This window comes from Camellia sinensis, chromosome 9 (assembly GCF_055761805.1).
Source record: "Camellia sinensis isolate YWXY chromosome 9, ASM5576180v1, whole genome shotgun sequence".
NCBI lineage: Eukaryota > Viridiplantae > Streptophyta > Magnoliopsida > Ericales > Theaceae > Camellia > Camellia sinensis.
In genome coordinates, this window is record NC_138969.1 from 76,825,009 (window position 1) to 76,850,687 (window position 25,679).

Here is a 25,679-nt window from a genome sequence, read left to right on the forward strand (position 1 = left end):
TTTAGTCACTGTGTAGATAGTTTTGGCAACTAAAATAATTTAGTCGCTGATTGAAAAATAAAATTTACTTTTTATCTTTGGCGACCAAAAGTTTGGTCACCAAAAATTTATTTTCAGCGACTAGTAAGTATTTTAGTCATTGTATAGTTACTTTTTGCCACTAAATTTATTTAAGTCGCTGAATGGAAAACAAAAAATTACTTTTATTTGTGGCGACTAAAAGTTTGGTCGGTAAAAATTTATTTTCGGCAACTAAATAAATTTTAGTCGTCATATACCAACTTTTGCCGACTAAAAGAAATTTAGTCGCCAAATATCTAGTATAATTTTATTTTTAATCTTTGGTAACTACCTCATTTGGTCGGCAAATATACATTTTTAGTGACTAAAACACATTTAGTCGGCAATAAAACTCAATGTTTTTTGTGGGAACACATATTGCCCAATTTGAGTTCATGTTTAATTTTTTTTTGTCTCTCACTCTCTATCTCTTTCTCTCTTTGTCTCTCTCTCTCTCTCTTCTCTTTCTCTCTCTTACTCATCACTCTTTTCTGTCTGTCTATCTGTCTTTGTCTCTGTCTCTGTCTCTTTCTTTATTTGTCTCTTGCTCATCTCTCTTCTCTCTATCTCTCTCTTTCTCTCTTCTTTCTCTATCTCTATCTCTTTTGCTCATCTCTCTATCTGTGTCTCTGTCTCTCTCGCTCATCTTTCTTCTCTCTCTCTCTCTCTTTTTCTATGTCTTTCTCTCGATTATCTCTTTTTGCTCTCTTTCTCTCTCTCTCTCTCTCTTTGTCTATCTCTCGCTCATCTTTTGTTTCTCTCTCTTTTTCTATCTGTCTGTCTCACTATCTCTCCCTTTCTATATATATATATACCTCTTTCTCTCTCTGTCACTCTCTCACTCATCACTCTTCTCTCTCTCTTTCTCTCTCTGTGTCTGTCTGTCTGTCTCTCACTCATCACTCTTCTTTCTTTCTTTCTCTCTCTGTGTCTGTCTGCCTCTCTCCCCCATTATGTTCATCTTGCTCATTCTCTCTCTCCACTCTTCTCTATTTATCGAGCTCTCCACTATAAGAAAATGCACTTTTAGCGACCATTTTGTGTCTCTCTCTCTCGTTCATCACTCTATCTCTTTATCTCTCTTCTCTATCTGTCTCCCACTCATCTCTCTCTCACCACCCATCTCCTCTACCACCTTCACCACTACTGCAAATGTCATTTCACTACCACCATTATTACCACTGTTGCCACTCCATCTCTACAACTACCATTACTACCACCATCGCTACCACTCCACTACCACCACTGCTACCACCACTACTACTACTACTATTACCTTTCCTTCACCACCGCTACTTTATCTCCTCAATCATGACCACAACTTCACCACTAATCTCCTTCGCCATCACCACCACCACCACCTCACCTCTTATCCACCACCTTCACCACTACTGCCGCTCCCTCTCTTCTACCACAAAAAATTAGCTCTTGATTTTTAGTAACAAAAAAAAAGGGTCACAATAAATATTTTTCATCGACCATAAAAAGTTAACTTCATTTTAATGAAAAATATTTTTCATTAAAATATTACCCCTACTTCTATCAAATAAAAAAATAATAAAAATAAAAATAAAACTATTCCCCCCCCCCAAAAAAATGGGTCAAAAAAAATATTATTCATCGACCATAAAAAATTAACTTTATTTTAACGAAAAATATTTTTCATTAAAATATTATCCCTACTTCTATCAAATAAAAAAAATTAATTAAAATAAAAATAAAACTATTTCCCCCTTCTCTTTTTCCGCCCGCCCAAACTTAGGGTATGTTTGGTTTGAGTTTGGGAGATGAGTTTTAGAGATAAAAAGTACGAAAAATTGTTTGGTTTGGTTTTTTTCAAAAGATGTTTTGAAAAATTATTTTGAGAGAGAGTTTTGGAAAAAGTGATTGATTTGATGTGTATGAGAGAGAGATTTGTTTGGAAAAATTGTAAACCAAACAGATTTTGAGAAATTTTTTTGAGAAAATTTGTTTGGTTTGATTACTTTTGAAAACTTATTTGTAGAGAATTTTTTCCAAAAATTTTTGGGAAACACAAACCAAACAAGGCCTTAATTTCCCCCTTTTTTTTCCCTCTGCCTTTCCCCCCCATTTTTTTTCATTTCCTTTCAGGTTGTTAAAACTACTCCACTTCACCAACTCCACTACACAACTCCACCTACTCCTACTCCACTTCACCTACTCCACTACACAACTCCACCTACTCCACTACACCTACTCTCCACCCACATCTCCTATATAAAGGAGACCAACCATGTACATAATATCAATCAATAATACAATCAATATCTATACAATTCTCTATTTCTCTTTATACATTAAATTTTACATGGTATCAGAGCAGGTTTAGAACCTAGCATTTTTTGCTTCACCGGCGGGCGGCAACCTCACCTTAGCCGTCCGCCGGACCTCAATCTATTCCGCTTGTTTTCTACACATACCTTCCCATCATTGCCCAAATCCTCTCTCTCTCGGAGGCAACCCAGCAACACCCACTCGAGCTTGCTCTCGGAATGACTGAACCAACCTCTCTCTCATAGCACAGCACAGCACATAGCAAAGGGTTACCAAAGCAACAAAAAAAGCTTCAACGACAGCAATGGCTACCTCTTCCAAGATCTTGACACTATGCTTCATCACCACTCTGATCTTCTTCTCATCATATGGCGTCGTTGCGAGTGTGGATCACGAGCACCAGTTGGTGGTCGGGTGGGGGGTTCTACCCACCACTAGATCCGGATGCAGGGGGACCATCGCCGAGTGCCTCGCCGACGACGAGGAGTTCGGGCTCGATTCTGAGGTCAGCAGGCGCATCCTAGCCTCAACACGCTACATCAGCTACGGTGCGCTTCAGAGGAACACTGTACCCTGCTCCAGACGTGGCGCCTCCTACTACAATTGCCGATCTGGTGCCCAGGCCAATCCCTACTCCCCGCTGGTGTTGGAACGGAAAATGACAGAGGAAGCATGCAACGGCGGCCTGTGCTCTCTCGGGCTCGGATGGGCTCTCTCTTTAGTTGAAAGAGAAGAACAACCAAAACAGGGGGCTGCTCTTTTTTTTATCTTTGTTGGGTAGAAAATGATTTAGTGAACAACTAATTAGGCATTAGAGTATATATTGGAAGTGTTGCACCTCCTATTGCTTCCTTGCAGAATTTCTCTCAAAGGTTAAATAAAATTTTCATGCCAAATATGTTTCTCATTAACTTCTTGTATTGTTGATATGGGTAATGGAGCCACCACCTGCATAAAGATTGATGACTTTGTCAGTCTCAAACTGGCAAGCGAATGTCTGATATGAGATCCCAATTCTCTATGTTCCATCAGTTCTTTCCTGAAGTGGATCATTGATCACCGTGGGATTTCCATACCTTCAAACTTTTAGTTGAAAAAATTATAACCATCGAATAGGTTTTTATGCTAAGAAATGTAGTTTATGACAATTTTTCATTTATTGTCGACACTCTGATTCCGTGTATTTGTTAGTTGTTGACTGTAATGAAAGTTCCACCAGGTTTTGTTTTGACATGTGAAGAGCTTTGCCTCGACAATCACTTAGTATATGTATGTGTGTATATGTATTGTGTTGTAGCCTAATTCCTCATTTCACACTTCCAATTGATAAGAGATAAAGTAGTTTAAAAGGCAATTAAGCATTTTTATTTACCATATGATTCATATCTACAAGTTTATGAGGCCAATGTGTAATCATTCTTGTTTATGCATTGTAATTTATAACCTAGTTGTTCCATGTCGTCTATCCTCACTATTTTCCATGTGGCATATCATTATCATTGTGGAAATCTATTATCTGGAAAGAGTAGTAGATATTATATGGGAAAATTGTTGATGTTCATTTGTGGGACATATTCTTATCATGCCTTTGTTTGTTTCTTTCATTGTGGCAAAGATGGAATTTTGCTGCTCGAGGTCAACAGGATGCTACGTGCAGGAGGATACTTTGCTTGGGCAGCACAGCCTGTTTATAAGCATGAATTAGCCCTTGAAGAGCAGTGGGAAGGCATGACTAAGCAGAATTTGTTTATAAAATAAGATGAACAGTTATTTTCACTTTAGTGAGTCGGTAAGCATTTTTGAGTTTGAGTTTCGAATGTTTGCACAGCTTTCTGTTATACCCTTATATGAAAAATTGTGCACCTTAGTTTGCATTTGATCTCACTGTTGAATCCCAATTGCTTACAGAGTGACTTCTGCAATTGTTTATAACTTAGAAAAAAATTAAGGAATCTGAATTTGGTAACTACCCCAGCTTGGAGAACAAAAAATTTGCAAACTGGTTATGGTACTTAGATAAAATGGCAGGGAAAGGTCCTAAAGCATGTAATATGTTAGTTCATCTGGGTGCCCCATAATTTGTTTAATGAAGGTCAATCTTCCAGTGCATCCAAATGATGTGTTTCCATTGCATTTTATTGGTGGTCTAAATAGGAGTAACATGTGCAGCACATCAAACAAGAAGTTCAGTTTACTGATCGTTTGTCTTCCTTCATCTTCAGAGATGATTAATCTTACAACCCACGTTTGTTGGAATCTTGTGAAGGAGGGGTATATTGCAATTTGGCAGAAGCCCTTGAACAACAGTTGCTACTTAAGTCGTGAGGCAGGAACGCGACCTCCGCTGTGTGATTCAGATGATGATCCACTCTTTCCGGTATATTTTGGTGATGCAAATAGTACATTAAACTGCCTTGAATGGTTAAAGTTTTAGATCTCTATTTGACAACTGCTATGTCCGTAAGGCTTCTGAAGCATATTCAGTAGTATGACATGTTAACTTCATACATTGTAGGCCTACAACTACTGTAATTTATGTGTAACCATTGACATGAAATATTGACAAGCTTTATGTTTAGACCATCAGCAGTAAAAAATGGGACTGTAAACCCTATTGACTTTAAGCACTTGGCCTAGTAATGACATGTACCCTTGGAATGACTATAAAGTCTAGTAATGACATGGTTCCCTGTGACTTTTTCTCATCCTGCCTTATCATGTCTTTTGGTGTTGTGGTCTTATCATGTGATGCATCAACCACTTTATCTCCCTGGTCAAGAATTTGAAAAGTAAAAAATGGTTTCTTTTTTTTTAATACTATACTTTATATATACCCTTACAAGTTACAAGTTATATAGACGATTTGGCTTCTAAGAATTGATTTCATGTGATTGTGTGCTTATTGATCCACAAAAAATATATATGTTGATTCGATTTTGTTTATGCAAATATTTGATTTGTTTGATGTGAAATGCAATGGGGTTAGGAGAATTTGTTAATTCATTAGGCATTTTTCATCCAAATGCACCTGTAGCAGACATAAATGAAGGACTCTGTATAGCCCTAAATAGATAAGAATAACTGTTTTAATCTCAAGTTGAATCAGTTTTGCAGTCTTCAGCCTTGTGCAAGATTGTTCCCAATATTCAATGAGAAAAATAAGGAAATTTAGGACAAGTGTCCTCCCTAATTCAATGATCAAAGAAAATAATGGAACTAGTCCTGCAGAATTTTCATTTTCAGTATTGCATCACATAATTGATTTGGTGCATATCCACCTGAACGCTGCTTTTCTGAAATTATAGCTCCCTACCAGAACTGTCCCTTTTGAAGGAAACTTCAATTAGGGGTCTCTCATTATCTACTCCAAAGCTGAATTCAGTTTCTGAGAATGCAGTATGCTGTTTGTGGGACGGAGAACTTATAATTGTCTAAGAGTGTATCTTAAATAAGTATATTTCTTGTTTAGATTTCTGCTTGGAATATTTAGATGAACTTCTAGTTGTTGTCCTTTTCATCGTATAATATATTTCTTGTCTAGTAAATGGCAATAATTAAAATTGAATATGCATTTCAAAAGTTTATGCTTTACAAAAAGGTGATGTTATTGATATGCAGGGATCATTCAAATTTTGTCAGTTGTGTACAGTTTTGTACAGATGGTAGCAAGTTCGTTACGGTAAGCTCTGATAAGAAGGGTATAATATATGATGCGAAAACTGGAGAGAAAATTGGAGAGCTGTCCTTAGAGGATGGTCATAAAGGCAGCATTTACGCTGTTAGCTGGAGCCCTGATGGTAAACAGGTAATCAGTGTTGTGTAGATTCTCTCTTGAGCTGCTTCTAGTTGATTTTCTGTTCAAAATTTGGTTATTAAATTTTCAGATTTGATTTTTTGGATTTTTTTTTCTGAAACGTTCAAACACAGTGGACATTTATGTATTAAATATGGAAGTGATTGATACCCCCTCTCCCCACCACCCCCGCACACACATGGGGGTTGGTGATTGGAGAAGGAAAAAAAAAAAAAAAACTGGCCAATTTCAGGCCAGTGGGGGTCGTGGGGGTCCAAATCATTTTTCTAATAAATAATTGTTTTTCCCAGAAATTTTGCTAGTTTTAGACTGAGAAAGGAAATATTGCATCTGCAGAGGATCTGTTGAATTGTGTAAGAACATTTTAGTGTAACACGGAACATCATTTGCTGGCTAAATTTTGTAATTGGGTTCTTTGCATGTTAGTAATATTATAACCGACAAACTTAGGGAGTGGGAAGGTGTGGGGAACTACAGGATTGATTTTTTTCTTCTTTTTCCCCTTAATAGCACAAAATCAACTAGGTTGGACATAAATAATGATTATCTTTCTTATTCACTGAGCAGTGAAACATTATTTCATGGTTTATTTTGTGTCTGCTTTTAGAAATGTATAATACATGCTCCTCCTCTCTCTGATATGGATCAGATTGGTAAAGTTCAAAAAAAAAATTAAAATTAAAATTTATTTTATTAAAATAGCATACTTAATAAATTTGATAAAATTAAATATTTGATATAAAATAAATATTAAGTATTTAAAAATATGATATATAATAAATATATAAAATTATATGTTTTGAACATGTCCCCAACATGTCGTGCGCTGCATCTTTTAAAAATTTGTGTGTCCGTATGTCTGTGTCGTGTCACATATTCATGTGCGTACTTCTTAACTAATAAGAGATAAATAATAGGGTAAATTATGTAGACCTCCCTCAAGTAATTAGAAATATAGATAGCTTCATAGTCTTGGCATGATTACACTGTACATACCTCAAAATTTAAATTCATTTAACACTTTAACACGTACAGTTTGTTAATCTCATGGATGGAAAATAGTGGCCATCACGTTTATACTAAAATATCTATCATACCCTTAAACGTAGATAATTACTTATATCCAAGCACCAGTATTCTTTAATTGAATCACATTTTTCTAAAAGGAATCACACTCCATCTTCTCACTCTCTTTCTCTCCCCCTGCTCCCTTGCAACCCCATCTATCTCAGCCACCCCACAACTTAACTCTCCCTCATCACTGAAGGTAGATTACCTTCAGCATGACTACGTCTGCTAATGTTTGCTAAGGTCCCCTAAGTAACTCTCCCTCATAACTGCTAATAGTTAGGTTGACAACGTCTTCAACATCTGCTCAAACGTAGATTACCTTCAGTACTACAAGTAATTCTATTTAGATGAACTGTCCCTTGGAATATTTCGAGTGTATCTTAAACTTTAATAACTTTTTGAAATGCATATTCAATTTTAATTACTGCCATTTACTAGACAAGAAATATTTAGATGAACTTGCTACTATTTGATTTCTTGTAGTACTGCCATTTACTTTTTGATTAGTTACATTGTCTATCACACTGTTGGGCTATTGGTGTTTGCTACTGTTCGTTAATTTTAGGAACTTATTGTTTGAATAGGTTTTGATGCGTTATATTAGGACACTTAGCACCTGTAGTTTGGATACTCTGAAGGACTTCAATTATGAAACGGTTGAACCGAGTACATAAATGGTCTTAGGGGAGAGTTGAGCAGAATACTCACATTAGCACAACAAGACATTTCTGTAGTTGACAGGGAGAGTTGAAGAGAAAAGGAGATGGTTTGAGGGGATTCATCAAGCTGTAGGAGCCAAAGAAGGTGTCAAAATTGAGATATCTCTTGAGGTTTCAATCTTTACGGAGTTTTTCTTTTCCATAAAAACTTTCTTTCTTATTGTACTCAAAGCCATATTATCCTTACACTTGTTAGGCTCAATTCCTTTAACCCAGCAAAAACCATGATTGATGAATTGATTACAAAGATTCAGTGCTTTTATATTTAATCTAATCATAACAAACTAATCTAACCATGGTTTAATTCTAACATCCTAACTACTTGAAATAGTTATGCTAGTTCTCTTTATAACACGTGAGCATGACTGAAGCTACATCCCTTTCTGTTCTGACTTTAGCTGCTCTGGCTGCGGCTGGTACTGTAACCTCGCTGTGTTGACCTGGCCTGGTCTTGCTGCAGCTGGGGTTGCAGTGGCTAGCTCTGGCTTATGCTCTATTTTGATATAATGTGTACCTGTCACATTTACATGTAGTGAGATTTGTTATTATACTTATAAAAATTTAATTACTGAGAAATATATCATGCATCCATAATCATGTCATATCATCATTGTAAATTTTTTTCCCTACTCAGCACAGCAAGTTAATATATATATAATTTAGGTAAAAATAAAGTGGGTGGTGGATTCTTATCATTCATTGTGTTCATGCCAACAGCTACAAAATTATAATGGATGATTCATGTTTTTCTACTTCAAAATCTTCATTGACAATGTGCCACAGTGTAATTTTGTTTCCTTTTCCTGCCCCCTTAGCAGCTCAATGCTATTATAACTTTAATAGTCGGATCCATCATGATTTTTCTTGATTTTTTATGCTATTATAATTTTATGTCTATAGTTGTTAATTGGGTATTTTAGTTGTGGTTTCACTAATAGATCGCTTTTGCTAGAAAATTGAGTATCTTATCTTATCAGTTTCACTAATTGATTTGTGTGTCTTTCTCTTTGCAGCTAGCAGAAGCAGCAAAAACACAATTTTCACGTGATTACAGTGATAACCTTGCTCTTGTTCGGGCTTATGAGGCCTGGAAAGAAGTTGAAAGAGACGTAGTTGGATATGAATACTATTGGAAGAATTTTCTTTCTGCTCAATCAATGAAAGCTATTGATGCTCTGTGAAGGGAGTTCTACTCTTGTTCGGGCTTATGAGGCCTGGAAAGAAGTTGAAAGAGACGTAGCTGGATATGAATACTATTGGAAGAATTTTCTTTCTGCTCAATCAATGAAAGCTATTGATGCTCTGTGAAGGGAGTTCTACTCTTCACTTAAGGAATATGTTTTAAATTTTAATGCTAAGTGGATGTGAATTGGATGATTATATAGATTACAAGCGGATTTTTAATTGAACGAATATGTAGTTTGGAATTAGTTGTGGATGAAAACTTATAATAGTTGCTGACTTTAATTAAACAGGTTTAGAGTTTGATGATTTATATAGTTTGTTGAATGTTTATGATTCAGGTGAATTGTTGGTTTGATTGATTATTGTAAATTACAGATTGTATTGAATAGATTGGATATATTATTATGAATTATAAGTTTATTTTATTGCATGTTGGCGCAAACATTCCTTTTGGCGACCAAAACGTTTTGGTCCTAGAATGTCACAATTGGCGACCAAAATTTTTGGTCGTGGAATGCCACAATTGGCGACTAAACTTTTTAGTCGTGGAATGTGATAATTGGGGACCAAATTTTTTGGTCGTGGAATGTGTCAATTGGCGACTAACATGTTTGGTCGGGAATATGTCACTTTTCGCAACTAAAGTGTTTTAGCGACTAAATGGATTAGTCGCAGTAATGATATATTTAGCGATCAAAAATTTAGTCGGCAAATTTAACTTTTTCCCGACTAACAAAAGTTTTAGTCGCTAATTACTTTTGCCGACCCTCAATTGGCGACGAAGGTGGCGACCAAAAAAATTGGTCGCGAATAGCTTTTGCCGACTAAAAATTAACTTTTGTCGACCAAATTTTTAGTCGCGAAAAATGCGATTTTCTTGTAGTGAATATTGCCGACCAATATTTTTGGTCGTGGAATGTATTGCCCACCAATTGTTTTGATCGCGGAATGTGACAATTGGTGACCAAATTAGTTGGTCGTGGAAATGGGCGACAATTGCCGACCAAACTATTTGGTCGTTGAATGTGCGAATTGGCGACTAACATGTTTGGTCGGAAAAATATGACTTTTCGCGACTAAAGTGTTTTAGCTACTAAATGGATTACTCGCAATAATTATATATTTCATGACTAAAAATTTAGTTGGCAAATATAATTTTTTCGCGACTAAAATATTTTTTAGTCGCTAATTACTTTCTACGACCCTCAATTGGCGACCAAAGTGGCGACCAAAAAAATTAGTTGCGGATAACTTTTGCCGACTAAAAATGGACTTTTGCCGACCAAATTTTTAGTCGGCAAAAGTGCGAATTCTTGTAGTGACACATGCAATATAATGTTAGTCAATGCATACACTGGACAAAAGTGGTTGAAGATAACCAAAGATTGTTTGTCCTTGAATTTCTCTTTTCCCTTGTTTCAATACATTTTTAAGAATTGAATTATATAAAAGTTTCAAAACATGATTCTATAATTAATTATATACATGACCACTTTTATTTCTTATTTCTGTGAATTGTGTTCTTGTATAAACCCTTTTAATGACTCATTCTAATGCATCAATTTGTGATCAATTCAATCAATATAATCAATCCAAATACTTTTGATACAAGTTCCCATTCTTCCTTTCAAGGTGCACATGAAATGTGTAACTAGAACATAGTCAAAATTCCTGCAACAACAAAAGTAGCAGTAGTGACAATCAGGGACTTTTTGTCACAGTTTTTTATAAATTGTCGCTAAAACTTATAATTAGTAACTTTTTTTGTGACAAATTTTTTAAACTGTCGTTGAAAGTTAAAAATTAGTGACTTTTTTGTGACTATTTTTTTAAACTGTCACTAAAACTTATAATTAGTGACATTTTTTTAACAATTTTTAAATTGTCGCTAAAAATTAAAAACTAGTGATATTTTTTAATAGTGTTTGGTAAAAAATGCCATGAATTCTCACAGGACCTATTGGTCAATAAGTTCACCTATTAGGACCTAAATAGAAGTCCCCAAACTTCAATTTAAGGTACTAATTACATTACCAAATCATCCAAAGTCTTCATCATTTGGGTTGAGGCTTATAATTGATATTTTGATAGTTTTTATTTATGATGTTATCCAGAATTGCCAAGTCTCCTAATGGGGATTGACAGAAGGGGAAAAAATTGTAATGGAAATTGAAATCTTAGGGTGCAGCGTAATTTCTTAAGTGTCAAAGGAAAATTTATAGGTGTCGGTGTAATTTATTTTTTAAAATATTAGGGGTTCAACTATTTTTTATTATTTCATGGATAATATTTGGACAAATTTTCTCGGTAGTGTCTACATTTTGTCTTGTGTCATCTCAGTCTTTCTCATTTCAATTAGTTTAATTTTGATTCTTAATTTTAGATTTTATATCAATTTGGTATAATTATAACGCTGATTAGGGTTTTTGAAAAAAAAAAGCATTGAGTGGATGGATGCAACTTACTAAATTACACAAGTTTTTAATTTTATCTATAAAAGCATGGCCAATGTCGCTTATATGCACATTGTTCATAAGAAAAATACTAGAAATTGTAATCAATTGAATTAAATTGAGACAAAATCATAAATTAAATTAAAAAATAAGCTAATTGAAATTATAGGAGTTAAAATGATAGTATAAGAACTACTGGTATTATTTACTCTTAATATTTTTATACGAATGTAAGATTTCATGCGAGTGAGGAAATCAAATTTCTTAATTGTTTGTGAAAATAATAAATACTTTATATAGTGAATCTTTTACCATGAAAGATTTGTTTTCTTCCCTCCTCGGATTTTACAAATATGAGTCATGTCATGACAATCCAAAATAACATAAGGGAAACTAAAAAATATATAAAAGCAAATAATAATTATTATAACTGTTTTTAATAAATCCACTTTACTTCTGCTTTCAAACATGTTTGACCTTATTAAATGAAAAAACGGTTTCTAAAAAAAAAAATAAAAAATACAAAAGATTTCAAAAGATGCACTAAAATTTTTACCAAATATGTGACATCAGTGTGGGACCCACATCAAAAGAGAAAGAAAATCTTAGAGACCTCAAAAGATGTACTAAAATTTCAACCAAATCTGTCATGGGCAAATTTGGTAGAAATTCTGGTACACCTTTTCGGTGTCTCAATCCATGTGACACATTTGTTAAAAATTTTAATACAGTTTTTGAAATCTCAACATGTGAGTCCCACACCCATTTGAGGCATTTGATAAAAAATTTAATAATTTTTTTGGGATCTTTAGCATTACTAAAAAAGAATGAAAAATGGTAGAGATTCCAAAAGATGTATCAAAATTTTAGATGTTTTATTTTTAAGATTTATTATCCATTAAGTACTATTAATAAAAGAGACTGATCCTTAACCCAAAAATAGGACCTATTAAGAAGTTTACTAAATATCTCACACGATGGATCACATGAAAAACAATTACATTCCTTGTCAGAAAGGATAAGAGATTTGACCATTGGAACTACTTTCCAGCAAAAATAGGCTACTAAGGTTTCCCAAATCCTATCCATCTCAAAATCCCAAAATTAATGGGAATTCATTGTTATTCCTTGTCAGAAAGGATAAGAGATTTGACCATTGGAACTATTTTCCAGCAAAAATAAGCTACTAAGATTTCCCAAATCCTATCCATCTCAAAATCCCAAAATTAATGGGAATTCATTGTTATAAAAGCATCCAATTACCCTTCTTTATCTCATTCTATCTTCTCTCTTCTGTGAGGTTTTTTTCATTCTGTCTTCTCTCTCCCGTGAGATTTCTTGTTTGAAGAAGATTAATAATTTTGAGTGTGTGTTTTTCAATTTGGAGAAGCAAAGATGGCTAATGCAGAAGTATTCAAATCGAAAATCACTGTATATGTGGTTGCTTGTTGGATTGTCGCAGCTTTTGGAGGCCTAATGTTTGGTTATGATATTGGAATTTCAGGTAATGCCCTCAACTATATTGATATAATTCTTTGATTAGAAAATCATATATATATATATATATATATATATATATATATATATTTTATTATATGCTTTAAAATAGGAAGTCTAAAAGTTATACACTAAATAATTGAAACAATTATTATTAAGTAATGATTCATAAAGGTTTATTGATGTTTGTTGCAAAATTATTATTTATATGTGAGTGTCAATGATCATTTTTCGTTTATGTGTTTGGTTTCTAATTCATTCGAGTAAACAATCGAATCTTATTATTTTGACTTTGACTTTATAGGTGGTGTGACTGCGATGGATGATTTCTTAATAAAATTCTTTCCAAAAGTTCACGAGAGGAAACTTCATGCAAAGGAAGACAATTACTGCAAATATGATGATCAGTTGCTTCAGCTATTCACATCATCATTGTACCTTGCTGCTTTGGTTGCAAGCTTTGGTGCATCAAAGGCATGTCGTATATTTGGTCGCAAGCCCACAATTCTAGTAGCATCCCTATTTTTCATTGGAGGAGCTGGGTTCAGTGCTCTTGCTGAGCACAAATGGATGCTCATTCTTGGCAGGATTCTTTTTGGCATTGGAGTTGGATTTGGCAATGAGGTATATTATTTTGTGCCTAAAATAAATTTTATATTTTAAGAATAGAGTGTCTAGGTGAGTTTGTCCACCCTCGACTAATCACAGAGCTGAAGTTAACTGACAAAATTTTAGATTTTGTCCTCAAATTTTTAATGTTTAATCAACCCTTTGAGTTATATTTATTTTACATAAAGTTTATGATAAATAAGGAAATTTTTTTTTTCCCTAACTATTATCTATGATTCTAGGCTGTTCCAGTGTTCTTATCGGAGATAGCACCAGTCCAACACAGAGGGGCAGTCAACATTCTCTTCCAACTATTTGTCACAATTGGAATTCTCATAGCTGGCGTTGTCAACTATTTCACTTCCACCCTCCACCCAATTGGATGGAGGGTCTCCTTAGCCATAGCTGGCATTCCCGGCCTTGTCCTTTTCTTCGGTTCCATGATTCTCACCGAAACACCGGCTAGCCTTATCGAACGAGGCAAGGACACTAAAGGCAAAGCAGCACTCAAGAAAATCCGAGGCGTGGACAACGTGGATGATGAGTATGAAGAAGTGAAAAGGGCATGTGAGATAGCCAAGGAAGTGAAGCAACCTTTCAAGAAACTGATGAAGCGCTCGAGCGTGCCACCACTAGTCATAGGAATTATGTTGCAGATATTTCAGCAGATGACTGGGATTAATGCGATTATGTTCTATGCACCGGTTCTGTTTCAGACCATGGGGTTCAAGAACGATGCTTCGTTGTTGTCTGCGGTGATTACTGGGACAGTGAATGTGGCAAGTACTTTTGTTTCAATCTATCTTGTTGATAAGATTGGAAGAAGAAAGTTGCTTCTCCAAGCCTGTGTCCAAATGTTCATTTGCCAGGTACTAAATTAATTTCACTTCTTTGTAATTACATTTAAATTCTTCTCACTTAGTGCTTGTACTAATTAATTGAATCCAATTTCAGGTATCAATTGGTGCAATTCTACTCACTCACTTGAATACTACTGGGACAATGGACAAAGGACTCGCTGTGGTTGTGGTGGTGCTGGTGTGCTTGTATGTTATGTGCTTTGCATGGTCATGGGGACCTCTTGGTTGGCTGATTCCTAGCGAAACCTTCCCTCTCGAGACTAGAACTTCAGGTTTTGCTTTCGCTGTCAGCTCCAACATGTTGATGACTTTCCTTGTGGCTCAAGCTTTCTTATCGATGCTCTGTCACATGCGAGCCTTCATATTCTTTTTCTTCTCGGCTTGGATTTTGGTCATGGGATTGTTTGTGGTGTTCCTGGTGCCGGAAACGAAGGGCGTTCCGATCGATTCCATTGTGGAAAGGGTGTGGAAGCAGCATCCGGTGTGGAAGAAGTTCATGGATGATGACGGTCCAAAGAGCCAGGAGATGGTCTGATCATGACACACCTATTAAAACCGATTGTTGATGAGAACATCATTTTCTTCCCCTTTTTTGGGGAATTGTTTTTAGTGTTTTTATGGAGTTTGTTAACTGTTTTGGAAGATATGTCGTTCATAATTTTTTTTTTCTATGGACAGAAAAACTCAACAAAATCCTCCTAACAATGACCACAACAACAATAATTCAAATGAGGAGATCCAACTCTAAAACCATAAAATCGTATCCACAATCGATCAAACAAAGACAAGTGGGTCAGGTTTAGGCTTGGACCATCATACATCTATCCACTTATTTGTTTATGTGTCATCCCTTTAATTGTTCATGCATCACATTTATGTCCACCTAATCTACAAATCTGTCTATATTACCACTACCACCACCACTGATGCTGCTAGTGATGGTGAATTTTTTGATGAACTTTCGGATTGCTGAAAATGGTCCGACAGTGGTTCGACGGTGGAGAAAATTGGAAAAAATTCATTCAAAATAATAATTTGTCTTTCTCAGCAAACAATTCCATTAAACATGTCATTTTGATCAAAATAAATATTAAATATTGGACCAAATAAAATATGGTCCCATAAGTGTGGACTTTTCACCAATTATCCCTTTTAAATATACCTAATTCGGATCACCTAAAAAGTAAATTATTTGTAAACAAATCTATAAAAAAAAAAAAAAATCACATTTCATGTTATTTTTTGTGACTATTATTTTATTTTTTCTCTAGTTAAGTTTTTTCAGATTACCTCTCAAATAATTACATTTTTTAGATTACTCTTTGGGCCGATTTGATTGGGCAAATTATAGCATATGACTGAGAATATTAATCCTCAGGACTCACATTTCATTATTTGGTTACAATTTTTGTTATCTAAATTAGATTTCGATGGACATTCTATCTAATAAAATCTGTATATTTTTTTAATTTTGGAGATTATGATAGGACTTCAAAGAAGCCTTCCTTGTATTCAAATTGCACCACTTTGCAGTTAAAAATAATAATAATAATAATAATAATAATAATAATAATAATAATAATAATAATAATAATAATAATAATAATAATAATAATAATAATAATAAAACAAAGCTAAATGAGTTTAATTGAAATAAAAATCATAATTAAAAAAAGGAATAAATTACAATTATACTCCCTGAGATTTGCTTATAATACGAATTGTCCTTTGTGATTCTGAAAATTACGCCCTCGCTTTGAAGTTTCTAATTTCATAACAAATAACCCTTTTTAATAACAAATCATCATGTCAATTAATAGTTTTTGATGATATTATAAATATATTTCAATTAATAATTCAAAAAATTAATTTTTATGTAGAGTAGTTGGAATTTTTTTTCAGTTAATATTGTTAAATAAAAAATTATGACAAGAAAATATTTGTAATTTTTCAAACCGCATGGGGAATCCGTATTTTAAACAAATTTTAGAGGTGTATTTGTAATTTATCCTTAAAAAAACTGACTGAGTTTGATTAGTTGAAAAAAATTAAATTTGTATGGAGATTGAGTAGTACAATATTTTTAATTATCTCAATATAACATCTCTATACAAATAAATTTTAAAAGCGCATTAATATTTAAATAGAAGTACTTAAAATAAATGGCACTTGATCCAAGTATTTCAGAGAATTTCAGTTGATATAACAACTCAGATTCTCATGGAGGCTTCATCATGTGCGGGGATGGAGAATCTAAGTTATTGGATCCATTGAAATTTCCTGAAAATATTTGGATAAAGTGTAATTTGTTTTAAGTACTTCTACTTAAATGTTAATTTGCTTTTGAATTTATTTGTACAAAGATGTGATATTGAGATAAATAAAAATATTGTACAACTAAATCTCCCTACAAAGTTATTTTTTTTTCAACTAATGAAACTCATTCAATTTTTTAGTTATGAACCTTTTTTCCCCCCAATTAAACTCATTTAGCTTTCTTTCTTATTTATTTATTTTTTTAAATACAAAGTGATTCAATTTGAAAAGAAGAAAGGCTTCTTTTACAATAACAAACTGAATGGTGCTTGCTACCTTGTTGTCACAGCACCGACCTCGAATCCCAAAGAACAAAAACATTTTACAAACTATTTCTATGATCACATTGCAACAACCTCATGCATACCGTTAAAATGGTGTATAGCATATACAAGTTATGACATTAGTGGTCTTGATTAACACAAATGTCATAACTAATGAATTATAAAAGTCAATCATGTACTTCTCTGGTGCCCTGTTATTTGGTAGGTGTGGTTGTGCCTGATGAATTGGTGGGGGGTGCATTGGGTGATACCTAATAATGTTAATGGGCTGCTACAATGGTGGAGGGGTTATAAATGGAGCAAATTTGAAAATCAAATTTGGAAGGCAATCCCAATGTCCTGTATATGGTCAATATGGAGAATCAGAAACGATATGGTCTTTCATGGGAAACTATTCTAGTTGAATGAACTTTGTGAATTAATCAAGGTGAGAATTGCTTTTAGGGTTAAAGCTCAGTTAAAGGTGTCTCTGTATTCAGTATAGGATATTATTAATTGTGGGGATATATTTTATGAGTACCAACACGTGGCCAAGGTGATGCCGACGTGTCAGCCGAGGTGCCACGTGTCCTGGTCATGACGTCGAGATTATCTCGGCTAGGCCGAGGTTACCTCCGAAGATATCAGAATCCGGGATAAGCGGATAAGGCACAAGAGTCCTAGAATGAGGAAGGACTTCAGCATGGATAAGGATAACACTCTTAGGGAGTTTATCTTTATCTCTTGGAGAGTCCAGGATAAGCACTGAGCAGAAGTCCATTGAAGCTAGGCTTTTATGGGGACTAGGATTGAATTAACTATAAAAGAGAGGCACCCTCGATGCGTCTAAGGTACGCAATTTATATTTTGAATAGTGAGATTAGCACTATTGATTATCTTCGAGAGATATACTGACTTGATTGTCGGAGTGCTCCCGAGTGGACGAACCACCGCCAGAATCTTCTATTTCTGTTGCAGGTCAGTCAAGTGCCATCTGTTCTGCCAGTGCTCTCCAGCTGAATACTGAGTATGGCAGTGTGGTCAAAAATTCACTCACACAATTTGGCACCATCTGTGGAAAGAAAAGAGAATAGATGGCCAGTGACGGACAGAAGGATAAGGTTGAGGATGAAATCCCTGCTGGGAGTGGTAAGCACGTTGACCCAAACGTGGAGGAAGATGGTCGCAATAGGAGACTCAGAACCAGAATCACGGCAAGAAAGACGTCGGCCAGGATGGCGACGTGCCAAAGAAACTAGATCGAAGCAGATACTACAATGAGGACGACCTCCAGGTATGGAAGGATAGATGCCTGCGGAGGGACGAAGAGGTGAAAGAGATGGCAAACATGTTGGCAGACCTGCAATTGGTTGTCAATTTTATGATGCAAAATAACGTCATGCAGCCACCATTCCCACTGCAGGACACGCCGATTCCAGCGGCCAATGCCCAGAAGGGAGGGCAGAATCCAATCCCAATAACCCCTCAGCACACCAGAAGCAAAAAACACTCTCACCAGCCTTCCAGGGAGGTTGGGTGAGGAGAGTCGAGTAGCGAAGAGTTACGAAGGACATATCGCACTAAAGAAGTAGACCTTAGAGAACATCGGCATGTTCAAAGGTAGGTTCTGTGCTTCAACACAACTCCTGGAGAAAGGTCGAAAAGGGCCCACAACGAAGCTGAGAGTAGTATGTCGAAAAGACTAAAGTCAGGAGATAGTCAAGCTCCTGGGCGGAGCAAGGAAGACTTGAGAGATTACCTCAAGAGGAAACAACAGAATGCCGATTCTGAGGTAACTTCACCTATTAAGCCGAGAACACCATTCTCGGTGGAATTGGACAAATTTGAGGCTCCAAAGAGATTCAGTATGCCGAGGTTCCAAATATACGATGGTAAGTCGGACCTCAACTTTCACGTTGGATTATACCTGAACTTAATGGCATTGTACAGTGGGAACGAGCCGTTGCTCTGCAAAGTGTTCCCCTCATACTTCGGGGAGATTGCATCAGATTGGTTTCACAAACTGCCAAAGAGAAGTGTGAAGACCTGGGAAGGCCTGGCCGACATGTTTGTGGCCAGGTTCATGACAAACAAGCTACAACCATTAAGGGTGGACACATTGATGGCTCTGAGAATCAGTAAGGATGAAGGCCTTAGGGCCTACGCAAAAAGGTACTACGAGGTGTTCAACCGAATACTCGAGTGCAACCAAGAGGTGGCGGTCGTATCTTTCAAGAATGGCCTAAAAGACGATTGTCCACTACGAAAGTCTTTGGCAAGGACATTGCCGAAAAGCATGGAAGAGCTCATGGCCAGAATCGAGAAGTATGCCAGAGCCGAAGAAGACATGTCAGGAACTACGGAGACAAAGCAAGAGAAAGGTAACGGCTCGCCGAAGCGAGGCTGAGGTAACAACGGATCCAACAAAGAGATAGGACTGAGGCTACACAGGTAGTCATAACTATGTTCCGAATCCCAATCCACAAAGTCCTGGACTATAGCGACCCCGGTCTTTTCCCATTTGATTATTGTATCCGGACTTAGGTTCCGTAGATTCTGTCATTGAATAATTGTAGTTGTTATCCTTTATTGTCTCATTTGGAATTATAGGATGTGTTGGGCAGGTTTGTTTCAGGTTGGTTGGGTTTAGAAACCAAGTGTTGCTGTCCAGGTTTTTGGTTTTTCGCTCGAGCGAGGAGTTGGTCGCTCGAGCGAGATGTCGTTTTGGTTCTTCGCTCGAGCTGGGGTTTGGTCGCTCGAGCGAGAGATGGCGTCCAGTATGGACCTGTAGCTTTGCATTCTTGGCTCGAGCGAACTTTTCTTCGCTCGAGCGAGTTAGTTCATCCTTCGTTCGAGCTATAGTTCCTTCGCTCGAGCGTGTGTCTTGTTGCAGACCTGAGGGTTTGAGTTCTTCGCTCGATCGAGCTTTCTTTTGCTCGAGCGAGCTTTTGAGTTGTTGGCTCGAGCAAGGTTTCCTTGGCTCGAGCGTAGTTTCTCTGTGTCTGGTCGCTCGAGCGACCAAGTCTTCGCTCGAGCGAGCCTGTCCAGTTTATATACGCAGCAGCGGGTTTTGATCAGTCTTTTCTTATTCTTTTTGGTTCTAAACCCTAGGTCCGACTTCTCTCCCTCAAAACTCATCTTCTCTTTAGGTGTTCATCTACTTCTAGTGTGAATTCATCTTGAGTTCTTTGTAAGAAAGATAGAGGGCGGCTTGGGCTTCATTCTAATCTGAACATTTGGTGATTTGGAGCACATTGGAATTTGGGCATACATCTCTATCTTCTCCATTCGGGTTATTTTCTTCAAGGTAGGGATTTCCTACTCCATTTTATAGGTTTTGTTCTAAGTTTTGGTATTTTGATATGTTGGGGTTACTTTGGTAAATTTTGGGAAAAACCCTAGATGTATTATTGAATTAATTTGTATAAGTAATTCATGGAATTGGGAAAAGATGGTTAAATTCATGGAATTGGGGAATTCATTGGTGAAATAGCGTAATTGGGTAATTGGAATCATTTGTCTATTGAATTGTTGACATAGTTATTTTCAGTTTAGAAATAACTGTTTTGGGCTATCGGTGGAGGATAGTCGTGATTGTTGTAGACATTGCATGTGGATTAGGAATAACTAAAACTAATCACATTGGTTAAGTCATTAATTTTGACTATTACATTGATACAGAAAATATATGTATTGATTGAGCATAGCATTTGCATACATTGTTTTGTGTGTGGGAGGAGATAGGGGATGTACTCCACGGTTTAGGGGAAGATAGGGGATGGACCTCTAAACCGGATTTTGTTTGGGAGGAGATAGGGGATGGACTCCATTAGCATCACTTTTATGTGTGCTTATTTATATAGAAGTGTTTTATTGATACAGCACTAAAATGTGTATCAATCTGGAAGTTTGAAGTGTTTGATTTGAGCTTGAGTCTCATTTGTTTGTTGATATTGGAAGGATGTGAATATGATATATGTGATTCACTGTTATAAGTTTGGCCAGGTTCTGAGCCATGTTGATAAAATGGAGAGTAAAACGTATCTTAGACAATAGTGTCATCAGACTGTAAAATGAAGTAATTGATTATCTTGGTTAACCATCTGTTGAATGCTATTGCTTTATTCATTGCTTATATATGGTTTAGTATATTTTTACTGGGCTGTGGCTCACCCTTTATGGGAACATCATTTTCAGGTTCAGGTGATAAATTACCTCCAAGGACTTAGCTTGGGAGGGTTTGGCTTCTGGATTGGAGACGACTACTTTTAGTTAATTGTCTTTAATTATTAGTACATGTAAACATTCAAGCCTAGGGCTTTTCTTGCAATGAGTTAGAACTCATATTTTTGTATCCAAGTGTTGGCTTGGAAAGATGTAAGCCTGTAGGGCATTTTATTCGATGTTACATGTAATGCTTTATTTAGTAATACTCTGATGAATGAATTAATATATTGTCTACTTTAAATAATGCCTGTCAATGATATTTAATGGGTTAATTTTGAGGGTGTGACAACTTGGTATCAGAGCGTACCGGGTTTGAATACTTTGGGTACGTGGGACGTGATTAGCAGCACATTGGGTTCGTCTCGTTTGATAGAGACTTAGTCTAATGTTATATGCTTATGTGATAACATGTTTATGTGATTATATGGGTATGGAATGTAGTTTCTGGGATGTTGACTGGACCCTTAAGTTTCTTGTAGTCTTGTTGGAAAGGCACTTGATCACTGCTGCTTCCAACCGGAACTATAGTAACACTTTGGGACTATCATTATCCGGGAATGAAATTCGTAGGTGCTTATGTGATTATGTGCTTACGTGGAATGTATTATTATTGTCCATTGCATTAGGACGCGAGTGTTTAGCTTCGGCACATTTATTAATGTGCTAATGTCTCTGTTTCCTTTATTAGGATGTCAGGATGAGGACGAGGACGCGGTAGGCGTGGTAGGCCGGGTAGGCAGGAGGTGCCTGTGCCAGAGGAGATTCCGGCAGTTCATGAGGGAATTGGCCAGGCTAATGTGGCTGAGCCAGTAGGCCAGCGGGCTATGGGCGCTTTAGCTCGAGAGATAGCAGGAGCATTCAGGGAGTCAGTAGGCATTCTCAGAGCTGAGAATCAAGCTCAGGTTGTTACTGCTGATGCAGGACCTTCCTTTCTGAAGAGGGAGTTTTTTCGGTCTAATCCGGATGAATTTGTGGGTGATCCAAAAGAGCCGCTTAAGGCAGATGAATGGCTCGAACAGACAACGAAGACGTTTGAGATGCTTGGCATCGAAGACGAGGGGTTGAGAGTGACCTTGGCATCTTTCCAGTTGAAGGGGGATGCAGGTCAGTGGTGGAAATTTACTAAGGGGCGTATAGGAGGTACGTGGGAGGCTTTTTTGAATGCTTTCCAGGAGAAGTTCTTATCTCCAGCTGTTAGGGAGAAGCTGCGAGACCAGTTTTGTCAGCTTAAGCAGTCGAGTTCTTCAGTGGTTGAGTTTGAGGCTACATTTACTAGTTTGTCCAGGTTTGCACCTGAGTTGGTGGCGTCTGAGGAACGCCGTTGTATTGAGTTTGAGAAGAAGTTGAGGCGTGGCCTTAAGCTGAGAGTTGGGGGAACTATGATTCGGGATTATGGGCGTATGGTTGATGCTGCAGCCCACATGGAAATTATGATGCAGGAGGAGGAGGAAGGACAGAAGGGCTCCAAGAGGAGTCAGGATGGTCAGAGTGATGGTAGGAGACAGAAGGGTTTTAATCCCCAGCAGTCTCAGGGTAGCTTTTCGAGATCGACTTTCCCTATACCGAGTGCTAGTTCGGGGAAAGGCAGTCAGGGAGACATTACCTGTTTCAAGTGTGGCCAGGTAGGCCACAAGTCTCCAGTTTGTCCTCAGAGGGGAGGAGTTCAGAGAGCAGCATCTTCTTCGGCTCGATCTCAGAGCTAGAGTCAGGGTAGAGGCCAGCCACTCTCGTGTTATCAGTGTGGTCAGCCAGGGCATATGAAGAGGTATTGCCCGCAGTTGGGTGGCACATCTGGTGCATCTGGTTTGAGGCCGATTCAAGGTCAACAGCCAGCTTAGTCGGGTCAGGCCTCGAGGGCCAATCAGGGGGGGCTTCATCGTCTCAGTCGGTGCAGCAATCTTATGCTCCTAGGGTTGAGCAAGTTGATCAGAGGTCGTCTGGGCGCGTGTATGCTGTTACCGCGCAGGATCTTGTGCCAGCACCATCAGTTGTGAGAGGTACCTTCTTGTTTTGCAACTCGGTTGCTAATGTTTTGATTGATACGGGTGCATCTCATTCTTTTGTGTCTGCTGCATTTGCATCTGTTTTGGAGTTGGAGTTAGCACAGCTAGCATCTCCTATTTGTGTAGTGTCACCTCTTGGGGGTGAATTGATTTTGAAACAAGGCGTTAGGGGTTGTGATATAGAGGTTGATTATCATAGAATCCCATTTTCCTTTGTAGTTATGCCTATGAGGGGTTTCGATGTTATTTTGGGTATGGACTGGTTATCGTCATACCGGGCAGTTATTGATTGCTACCGCCAAAGGGTCACTTGTTGTACCGTGAGCGGAGAGTATTTTCATTTTCTGGGGGACCGGGTTGGTGATGTGTTGCCACCGGGGTATGTTCCACGAGGACGGAGTGAGCTTAGTGGTCTACTTGCTAACCTTTCGATTAGTGAGGATGAGGAAACACAGATTGTGTTGCCAAGGGTGGTTTGTGAGTACTCAGACGTCTTTCTCGAGGATCTTGTTGGTTTGCCACCGCATCGGGAGATTGAGTTCTCCATTGACCTAGTGCCCGGCACAGCGCCGATTTCGATGGCACCTTATCGTTTTGCCCCAGCTGAGTTGGTTGAGTTGAAAATCCAACTCCAGGAGTTGCTAGATAAGGGCTTTATACGTCCTAGTGTTTCGCCGTGGGGAGCACCAGCTCTCTTTGTTAAAAAGAAAGGAGGCGCTTTGAGACTGTGTATAGATTACCGAAAATTGAATCGGGCTACGGTTAAGAATAAATACCCTATGCCTCGTATAGATGATCTGTTTGACCAGTTGAAGGGTTCCCGTTGTTTCTCTAAGATAGACTTGAGATCAGGTTACCACCAGTTGAGGGTCAGAGAGGAGGATATTCCGAAGACGGCATTCCGTACACGGTATGGCCATTATGAGTTTCTGGTGATGCCATTTGGACTCACCAATGCACCGGCAGTCTTTATGGACTTGATGAACCGGATCTTCCGGGAATTCTTGGATCGGTTTGTAGTCGTTTTTGTGGACGACATTCTTATCTATTCACCTTCTGAGGAGGAGCACGAGGCACACTTGAGAGTGGTGCTTGAGTTACTTAAAGCCCATAGGCTGTATGCCAAGTTTGGGAAGTGTGAGTTCTGGCTGAGGGAAGTCAAATTCTTAGGCCATGTGGTATCCGGTGAAGGAGTGTCTGTTGATACATCCAAGGTAGAGGCAGTGCAGGATTGGGCACAGCCTAAGAGTGTATTTGAGATCCACAGTTTTCTGGGATTAGCTGGGTATTACCGTCGGTTTGTGAAAGATTTCTCCAGGTTAGCATCACCGTTGACTAGACTGACTCGGAAGGGAGTCAAATTTGTATGGAGTGAGACTTGTGAAAAGTCATTTCAGGAGTTGAAAGTTAGACTGACCACCGCTCCGATTTTGATTATTCCAGAGAGAGGGTTGGGTTATGCAGTCTATTGTGACGCCTCACGAGAGGGTCTGGGTTGTGTGTTAATGCAAGAAGGGAAAGTAGTTGCCTATGGCTCACGTCAGTTGAAAATTCACGAGCAGAATTACCCTACACATGATCTAGAGTTAGCAGCTGTGATATTTGCCTTGAAGATTTGGAGGCATTATCTTTATGGTGAGAGGTTCGAGGTGTTCTCGGATCATAAGAGTTTGAAGTATTTGTTTACACAGAAAGACTTGAACTTGAGGCAGAGGAGGTGGATGGAGTTCATAGAGGATTATGACTTTGAGTTGCATTATCATCCGGGAAAGGCCAATGTGGTGGCTGATGCCCTTAGCAGGAAACCTGTTGGTGACTTAGCTTGTATAGCCATCCGAGAATGGGTGATGTTGGGTGCACTTGGGGAGTTTGATTTATTTCTGGGTGAATCCGTTGAGGCTGAGGCCTTGTTTTCTGTTGTTGTTCAGCCTACGCTTGTGACTCGAGTGTTAGAGGCTCAGAGAGGTGACCTTGAGGTAGAATCTCTCCGTGAGAAGATTTCCGGTGGAAAGGTTGAGAAAGGTTTGACGGTGTATCCCGACCTCAGTGTGAGATACCGAGACCGTCTGTTTGTGCCGGAGTCTTGCCGAGAGGAAGTACTCCGAGAGTTCCACCATTCACGCCTTGCGGTGCATCCAGGAGGCACGAAGATGTATCGGGATTTGGGTCGCCAGTTCTGGTGGCGGGGTATGAAGAGAGATGTGGCAGCTTTCGTATCTACGTGCCTTACTTGTCAGCAAGTGAAGGCCGAGCACCAGAGGCCAGCGGGTTTGTTGCAACCCTTGCCTATAGCTGAGTGGAAGTGGG

The 25,679-nt window shown here is 37.8% G+C and overlaps 2 protein-coding genes across 2 annotated transcripts; both read left to right on the plus strand.

Annotated features, from left to right (window-relative positions):
• Window positions 1-5,947: 5,947 nt before the first annotated feature.
• On the plus strand, window positions 5,948-9,140 carry LOC114297814 (uncharacterized). The gene is made up of 2 exons (XM_082887129.1): window positions 5,948-6,160; window positions 8,973-9,140. The coding sequence occupies exons 1-2, from the start codon at window positions 5,957-5,959 to the stop codon at window positions 9,138-9,140; spliced, it is 372 nt and encodes a 123-aa protein (XP_082743255.1). The 5' UTR covers window positions 5,948-5,956.
• A 3,852-nt stretch (window positions 9,141-12,992) lies between these two features.
• On the plus strand, window positions 12,993-24,207 carry LOC114296937 (sugar transport protein 8-like). The gene is made up of 5 exons (XM_082889149.1): window positions 12,993-13,101; window positions 13,399-13,718; window positions 13,946-14,572; window positions 14,658-15,072; window positions 24,182-24,207. Exons 1-5 carry the CDS (start codon window positions 12,993-12,995, stop codon window positions 24,205-24,207), a joined length of 1,497 nt encoding a protein of 498 aa, XP_082745275.1.
• Window positions 24,208-25,679: the final 1,472 nt, after the last annotated feature.

Bases quoted from the DNA above. Each gene is read 5' to 3' on its own strand.
- LOC114296937 (XM_082889149.1), top strand. From the start codon at position 12,993: ATGGCTAATGCAGAAGTATTCAAATCGAAAATCACTGTATATGTGGTT. The intron at 13,719-13,945 runs GTATATTATTTT...CTATGATTCTAG, and splicing joins GAGTTGGATTTGGCAATGAG to GCTGTTCCAGTGTTCTTATC. The intron at 14,573-14,657 runs GTACTAAATTAA...ATCCAATTTCAG, and splicing joins TCCAAATGTTCATTTGCCAG to GTATCAATTGGTGCAATTCT.
- LOC114297814 (XM_082887129.1), top strand. From the start codon at position 5,957: ATGTTATTGATATGCAGGGATCATTCAAATTTTGTCAGTTGTGTACAG. The intron at 6,161-8,972 runs GTAATCAGTGTT...TTCTCTTTGCAG, and splicing joins GGAGCCCTGATGGTAAACAG to CTAGCAGAAGCAGCAAAAAC.